Source organism: Rhyacophila brunnea, unplaced genomic scaffold (assembly GCF_057557595.1).
Source record: "Rhyacophila brunnea isolate RB1 unplaced genomic scaffold, BYU_Rbru_1.0 scaffold_2, whole genome shotgun sequence".
Classification (NCBI taxonomy): domain Eukaryota; kingdom Metazoa; phylum Arthropoda; class Insecta; order Trichoptera; family Rhyacophilidae; genus Rhyacophila; species Rhyacophila brunnea.
Window position 1 is genome coordinate 42,532,707 of NW_028232859.1, and position 9,060 is coordinate 42,541,766.

The window sequence follows — 9,060 nt, forward strand, 5'->3', positions numbered from 1 at the left end:
TTGAGTGATGAGTTTAAATTATGTATTTTCATAAACATTTATACACATCAAAAATCATTAGATAAAAAAATTATCTTTTATTTTTAAAAACAATTTATATGTGATTGAATGCCATAGAAATTATTTTTTTTAAATTAACTAATTATTTATTTTGAGCCTATTGTTTTGCATACATCCCGATACACATGCTGAGGTCACGTGACATAAAGTCACTACAAAATAACAATCAGCATTCCTGGCGAAATTATCCGATAAATACATTAAAGACAAATGCGCGCTGTGGCATATTTTTTTAAACGTTTAACAGATGGTGCTGTAATCTGTATTTATTTATAATACATTCCTACATATATATGACAGATGTCGTTGTACAACCAAAAACGACAATCTTCTAAAATATTATAGTTATATATAAATGATGGTTTACCGTGAAACCAGTCTGTCATAGAGAACAGTGTTATTTGTTCGAAGAACAAAAACAATGTCAAACCATCTCTCGGGGAAAAAATCACAACCATGATAATCAACAATGTATCCACCTTGTGACATAGAAGGTTCTAAATAATCAAGGAGCTGCGAACATACAAAAAACATTGAATTAGTTCCAGGTACATATCCAATAAAATTAGTTATGAATTACAACTGCTAGTAATAACCTACAGTAGAACCTCGATTATCCAGACTAATTGGGGATGAAGGTAGTCCGGATAAGGAAAAATCCAGATAATCGAAAAAAAATCATAATTGACAGGGAAAGACAAGTATATTCAGTATGAATAATTTTTATTTGTCTAGATTTACATATACATACATACACATATGTATAATAAATTATTTTTTATTAAATTATCGATTTTTGCTTAAAGCTTAAAGCAGGTTCTACCGTGTTACTGGAACTTACTAATGGTCTTTTCAAAATTTTGTTCCATGATATTTCAAAGTTGACACATCTAAAGAATTCCTGAATTCAATATGAAATGTCATTCTGACATTTCATATTGATTTCCATAGTAAAACACGTATATATTAATAATTTAGTTGCTACGATCCCCTTAGCAATGAATTTTTTTCCGAAATAACTTTCCATACAAAACAGAATTAACTGAAAATGAATTCAATTCTGTTTAAAGATGCATATTAAAAGAATGCATTGTTCATATATTTGTACATATATTCTAAAAGTTTCAAATGTCTAGCTAGTCGGGAAGTTAGTGCAAAATCGATTGCAAGATTGGACAAACAAGAAAAAATTTATACTGGACACACAAGAAAATATCTGCACCGGAGAAACAAGAATACGAGCTAATAAAAACATGGTAAAATAATAACAATTATTGTATAGTAATAATAATTGTATGTCACTGTTCAAATAGAGCAGGGTTTCCCAAACTTTTTCTGCAATAGAACTAGGTTATTTATTAGTGTAGATAACCATTCTGCCAATTTTGGAAACTATCGTTAAACTGACAAGTCTTGTCAGCCAGTCAGTTAAAAACAATATACCCCGTCTTTTTCATGCGCGCGGTGTGAGAAAAGATGGTCCTCCATCTGTACCTAGATCATGGCCCCCACATCCCAAAGCGGGCCCCCAGGCTAGGATCTTTGGCGGGCCCCCTACTTATCGCTAAGGTTAAGGGCAATGTGACGATCTACAGTTGCATATTCAAAATGGTATTCTTATGTTGATATGCACAATAATGGATAAGTCAAATATCGACAATAATCAAAAATGGTCAGTATCTATGGCAAAACCACATATTATTAAATGTTAGTATGCTTGAAGTGAAACATATTAATTACTATTAGTGCATGTTTGTGATGTGTGTTTATCTCACTTGGCTGGTTGACTTCTCAAGCCGGGCCCCCCGTAAGCCCAGGCCCCCAGGCTAGAGGCCTGTCACCCCCCCCCCCCCCCTTGTGGGAGCCATGACCTATCTAGATACTTGACGTCATAAACATCAGTGGAGATTGATCATCACTCGTCGCCTTTCAATATAAAGTAGATTCCTTAATTGAGGCGTCTAATTCCAAAAAGCGATAAGTCCACATTTGGTCGAAATCGAGAAAAAAATACGCACATATCCTTTGTATAATTTTACACAATATGTATTAATCTATAAATTCCAAAATGCGACATAACCTTACGAAAAAAAATATTTTAAGTCTCGATTTATTACAAAAAGCGCCAAGTCTGTTTTTCATATTATTTAAAGCTTGGTTGATTTCGCGCGTGTTCAAGTCAACCAATAAGGGAACGTTCAGTATTAAAAAGGGCGTCTCCCATGCTGTAGCATCTGGTAAACTTATGACAGTGCCACGGAAATATGTGCCTTATGCGTCCAATTTTATTTTGCCTATATTTATTACATTTAAGAGTTTATCGGCTGAAACAAATTGCCATTTGGTTCTAATTTCGACATAGAATACAACGAAAAAAAAAATCTCACGTTAAAACAAATAATTGAAGCAAGAAACATAAAAATGTTGTTTCCTGAAAATATTGAATTGTGGACTTGTCGCTTTTTGTAATTAGACGCCTCAATTATATTAGTTTTACTTATTTCACTTCTACTTAGTAGAAGACCTTTAAATGTGTTGCAGTATATAAAATCTTTCCAAATGGTCGCGGAACACCTATTCAGGTTCGACGGAACACTGGTGTTCCGCGGAACATAGTTTAGGAAACCCTGAAATAGAGAATAATTCTTTAATGAATTCAAATATTCCTTTCGATACCTTATCTTCATCCAGCACTGAACATTTATAAACTTTATCATATTCTGAAACGCATTTGTTATTTTTCACCAATGTCGAGATGTCCTGCCATATTAAACCAGTTTTTTGTGCTAGTTTTTTACATAAGGAGGATTTTCCGACACCTGGAGTTCCTGCAAAGTAAATAACATTGTCATCGAAAATAAATTAAGAAGATGGAAGCTTTTACATGAAAACACTAGAGGTTGATCAAAAATTCCTGTCTCGAGAATTCTCGAAAAATAACGTGACAAAAATCGGTTCTCGTTTCTCAATTTTTTTTTCTAAAATTTAAAATTAATACAGGCGACTCTCGACTTTCGTACGTTATACTTTCGTTCAATTCACTATTTCGTGCATTCCTTGAAATTTAGATTTATTTGATTAAATGTTATGCAAAAACTGTGCGCTCCCAAAGACCTTCTCAAATACGTAAAAAATTTTAGTCTAGCGTTAGGAGTTGTACCAATGCGTTGTATGTTTTGCCAATTTATTTGATTATGTAAATATTTTGCCCTTATACGTTTATAAACAAAGGGTGGTATTCCACTATCTCTTGACAAGAAAGAAAACCCTGATTGCTAATATGCCTTGTTAACTTTAATATACTCATTGATAAATAAATATTTTAAAGTACGCTTTTAGTACATTCAACATTCGTACATTTCAGGAACCAATTACGTACGAAAGATGAGGCTTGCCTGTACTCCATATCGGTTTTGTGATCAAGGTCTTGTTTTTTACCAAAAACCTAACATAACCTACTGTAACACGGTAACTGGGTTGTTTTTCAGTAGGTCGTGTCAGGTTTTGGTTTGGTTTTTGGTCTCAAAAGATCAGGGTCGGATTGACACTTAAAGGAGGGTGGAAGGGCTTAACGTATTAGGTGTCCAAAAAACGCAACTGACCAAAATGTGCTCAAAGTTTCCTTATGGATTTTAGAAAGAAAGCCAAAAAAATTTCATAACTACTAGGTATCCGATTGGGGGGTCTAACGGGGTAGTGCATGCGTACCGCACGACACTGTATCCTGATAGTGTCGCATAGCCTCTCCTACTCAATTCCTATCTCTACCTCCATTTGGTGAACCCTACAAACCTGAGCAACTACACCTAAGATCAGGTAGTCAACCCTGGTGGAAGGTGTAGTCAGGGCTAACGGAGAAGGAAGAAATGGCCCTCCGAAAAGGGGGTTGGGCGTGGGGCTAACAACCTCATCCCGTAAAAAAACACATTGTTACGAAACCACACCAACAGCCTCGGAAACCGGACACTAAACTCAGACAACCTAGCAAACGCTTTAAGGAAATACGATTTGGAAGATGGAATACATTATCACTCTATCGACCAGAAGCACTTAAACTCCTTACAGAACAACTCATAAAATACCAATGTGATATTACGGCCCTACAGGAGATGCGATGGATAGGTCAAGGAGTGATGGAGAAACGAGACTGCACTATACTCTATAGCTGCCATGATAGTGAACATCACTTTGGGACTGGATTCATCGTAAGCAAACGAGTGAAACATTTAATTATTGTGTTCGAACCAGTCAACCCAAGGATCATGCGACTGCGAATTAAAGGAAGTTTCTTCAATTACTCATTTATAAGTTTACATGCCCCTACAGAGGATAAGTCGGATGAGGAAAAAGAGGACTTCTACGATGCGTTAGAAAGCACGTACAACAGTTGCCCAAATCACAATGTCAAAATAATACTCGGTGATCTAAATGCCAAAATAGGACGGGAGGAGATCTACACTGCCATTGTCGGAAAACATAGTCTTCACAATGAAAGTAATGACAATGGTACCCGACTAATTAACTGTGCAGCGTCACTAAATATGGTTATTGGTAGCACAATGTTTCCCCGTAAGGATATATATAAGGGAACTTGGAAATCCCCGGATGGGTGCACAATAAACCAAATAGACCATATTTTGATAGACAACAGGCACAGATCGGATCTAATGAGCGTCCGGACATACAGAGGGGCTAATGTAGACTCAGACCATTTCCTAGTGTGTGGAAAAGTTAGAGCAAAGATCTCGAACACCAAAAAGGAAATGGGAGCAAGAGCAAAACCCTTTGACACAGAGAAACTGAAGATTCCGCAGGAACTGGCTCGGTACCAGGAGAGCTTGTACACTCACCTGAGCGACAATGTTGAGGTTGGAGACCATGAAGAGGTGAATCAACACTGGGAAGAGTGCAAGACTGCCATAGTATCCTCAGCTAATGATACCTTAGGACGCCGAAAGACAGGTGAACGATCAGAATGGTTTGACGAATATTGCCGCGAAGTCACTACGAGAAAGAATGAGGCTTACTTAATGATGCTACAGAAGAAAACACGGGCATCAGACGATGAGTATAAAAAGCGCCGGCGTGAAGAAAAGAAACTACACAAGAAAAATAAACGTGATTATTTAAAAAAGGAAATGATCCTACTCCAAGAACACTATAAAGCCCAAGAAAGTCGGCTGTTCTATAGAAAGATAAATAATGTTAGGAAGGGTTTCAAGCCTCGTATCACAATGTGCAAGGATGACAATGGCATGATACTCACAGAAAAGCACCGTATTCTTGCCCGGTGGGTGGGTTTCTTTGATCAACATTTAAATACCCCCCATAATGATGCCGGCAACACTAACATTAATACTCATGACCAGGAATCAGTACAAAGTGGCATGGATGATAATGAAGAACCACCGACATTAAATGAGGTAAAAGGTGCCATGTCAAGGTTAAAAACAAACAAATCGCCTGGAATAGATAACCTCCAGAGTGAATTAATAAAATGTGGGGGAGAAAGCCTGCTCAAACATTTACATAGCCTAATCCACCAAGTATGGACTTCAGAAAAGATGCCAGAAAAGTGGAAGGATGGGCTGATTTGTCCCCTGCACAAGAAAGGAGACCAACTAGAATGTAGTAACTACAGAGGGGTGACAATCCTTAACTCTGCATATAAACTGTTGTCGATTCTGATATTCCAGCGGCTGGAACCCATTGTAGAAGGAATACTCGGGCACTACCAAGGAGGCTTTCGACGAGGGAGATCATGTGTTACTCAAATATTCACTCTAAGGCAGATTCTAGAAAAGACCACTGAATTCAATATTAACACGTATCACCTGTTCATCGATTTTAAGGCAGCTTATGATAGCATTAATCGATACCGGCTATATGAAGCAATGCGAGAATTTGAAATTCCGACGAAAATAATTAAACTTGTAGAGATGACAATGACACCAGTACAATGCCGGGTAAAGCTTCAAGCGGAAATATCCGAGCCATTTGTATCACTGAATGGCCTAAGGCAAGGTGACGTTCTGGCATGCCTTCATTTCAATATTGCGCTAGAAAAGGCGATACGGGATGCAAAGATTGATGCCCGTGGCAGCGGCACGATATTTACTAAGCCTGTGCAGCTGCTGGCGTATGCCGATGATATCGACATCATTGCCATTTCAGAATTGGCGCTGAAAAAGGCATTCACAGCACTAGAAGCCTCTGCCAAAAGAATGGGTTTACAAATAAACAAGGCAAAAACTAAATACATGCCTGTCTATGTCACACCACGAGAAGTCGCACCAAAGTTAGATATTGGTGCATACAAGTTTGATACGGTCGACAGTTTCATATACCTTGGATCTCTTGTAACTCGACATAATGATATTACAGAAGAAATCAACAAGAGAATCATGTCTGCGAATAACTGCTACTTTGGTCTCTTAAGACATTTCAAGTCCCGCTTACTATCTCGTCGAACTAAAAGCACTCTTTACAAAACACTTGTAAAGCCAGTGCTCACCTACGCATCGGAAACCTGGACATTAACTCTGCGAAATGAACGAGCCCTGAACATCTTTGAAAGAAAAATTCTCCGCCGTATATATGGACCGATCAGGGATGGCACCAATTGGAGGAGAAGATATAATGCTGAGCTCTACGGACTGTACGAAGATTGCAGCGCAGTTCAATCAATTAAGATTGGGAGACTGCGATGGCTAGGTCATGTGCACCGTATGAATGACAATGAACCGGCAAAGAGAGTGATGTCTAGCAATCTAATAGGACGTAGAAGAAGAGGGAGGCCAAAGATTTTAGATGGAGCTGCCAGTGACTGCCGTATTCTGGGGGTACCAAATTGGAAAGCGGCCACATTGGATAGGGACAGGTGGAGGGAGCTGTTGGAGGAGGCCAGGACCCACACCGGGTTGTCGCGCCCCTGATGATGATGAGGTATCCGATTGAACTTATGTCATATTTTCTGTCAAAACTAACGAACTTCAGGCTTATGTGGTATGTTTATAATTCTGGATGGAAAAAGCATTTGGAAGGAATACTAAAGCTTGTAAAAAAAGGTTGTGACTAAATTACGATATGGTGTACTATATTCTGCGGACCTGTTAATTACTAATTAATTACTACATTTAAATAACATGATAATTATATCTAATGGGCAACGCAATAGTTGCGTTGGGCGCACGTAATGAGTTAAGTACCGATGTTTTTTGTAAAAACCCGTATCGAACAAAATAAATCCTGGTGTAAGACCGTAAAGAAAGTAAATTTTAAGAATTCGACGAACCAGTCTAGAATCCTTGAGAAATCACAAGAAAAATTAGATTGTTAAATATCACAGAAAGTTGTGTTCGACGATAACAATTGTCCAAGGTGTATAATAGTGTATATTATATATTAATATTGTGTAAGTTTGTTTGGTAATTGTGCCGCAGATGCCGTCAGGAGTTTTTACAATTTTTTTTTTACGAAAACAGTTTATTCCATATAGACAATTATAATAAAAACCTATTTCTGTCGGCGCATAGGCTTTTCAATCCAATAATTGTTAATTTAAAATTTAAAATTTTGGCATTTTGATGCAAACAAATTAAGATTATATTAGATAATATTAGGTTGGGGTAGGTTAGGTTAGGTTTGGTCTAAAAAGAAAGTTGTGAAATCTCATAACGGCATCTGCGGCACATTTACCCGGATTTTTTTTGTAAAAACTCATATCGAACAGAAAATGGGTCTTGTGACTAGTTGTCCGCCGTCGCGCACTGCCATTTGTCAGTGAATGCAGTGTTGCCAACCGAACTATAATTAGAGTACATTTTGGTCCGCGTACTATTGAAAAAGTATAGTATGTCAAAAATACCACAATTTTGAAAAATGGAATTAATTGAATTCGCCGGTTAGGTTAGGTCAGATGGAAAAATAGAATTCGCCGGTTAGCATATTTTTACATTTTCAACACGTCCTATAATTTTTGCCGAAATACTATCATTTCTTGGACCGCGTACTATAATTCGATGACAAAAAGATAGCAGAATTCAACAATGGCGACTGACAGCCAAAGACGGTGGACGACCAGTCACAAGCACCAAATCCTGGTGTAAGACCGTAAAGAAAGTAAATTTTGAGAATTCGACGAACCAGTCTAGAATCCTCGAGAAATCACAAGAAAAATTAGGTTGTTAAATATCACAAAAAGTTGTGTTCGACGATACTCGTCCAAGGTATATATTATAATATAATTATTTGGATTTGTAATACCTATTGATAACTTTGTGAATTGCCATAAATTGTTATAAGATACACCCATACAGTTAGTAGTGAGAATAACAAAAGGTAACAGAGATGATTCATCATAAATACCTGTGATTAAAATGTTCGGATTAGGCACTATAGAAGAGGTCATATTGATCAAGTTTAAGCTGACAATAAATCGCAATATTCCTGAAATTTCAATAATCAACCTGTCAAACAACTGTCAAAGCAAGCATGCATCATAGACAATACATGGATTCATGGACATGGATATTATCTATGCACACCATGCTCCAGCTTTTTTCAATGTAGCCAGTATACTGTATCATCATAATCGGTATTAGGCTAATTTAGTTTTTTGTACAATAAAACTTAATAATTATGATACCTAATAATAAAATTTAATTTTATAAGATAACTGGAAAACATTTTTATTAGGTATGAAAAATTTTCTGTCCGTAAAGATTTGTTCGCAAAAGGTAAGTAGGTAGCTAGCGTGATTGGGTGAAAATAGCAATGTCCTCCATGGTGACATTAAAAATCAATACCTATGTTTTATGACGCCCACGATGGTCGAGCGTTACGAGTTAGGTTTATAATGTCATGTGTCCCGGGTTTGAATCTCGGGTCCAGCAAAAGATTCACATGTTTTTTTTTCCAAAGTGTGTTTGGACCAGAGTATGGACGCAAGTGGCTAACATCCATTTCTCGTAAAATCTGTTACAATTTCTACCATGTGAT

General features: G+C 37.2%; 1 protein-coding gene across 3 annotated transcripts in view; it reads right to left on the reverse strand.

The window, feature by feature from the left end:
• Window positions 1-8,571, reverse strand: part of Ak6 (adenylate kinase isoenzyme 6) — a 21,701-nt gene extending 13,130 nt beyond the window's left edge. For all 3 annotated transcript variants that reach the window (XR_015070727.1, XM_085947825.1, XM_085947824.1), the window contains exons 1-3: window positions 8,428-8,571; window positions 2,737-2,888; window positions 428-573 (exon numbers count right to left, since the gene is read on the reverse strand). Coding sequence is in view for 2 of the 3 variants with exons in the window: in XM_085947825.1 (XP_085803951.1) it covers window positions 428-573; window positions 2,737-2,888; window positions 8,428-8,470 (341 nt within the window). In the remaining variant the exon portion in view is untranslated. The remainder of the gene's footprint in view (window positions 1-427; window positions 574-2,736; window positions 2,889-8,427) is intronic.
• Window positions 8,572-9,060: the final 489 nt, after the last annotated feature.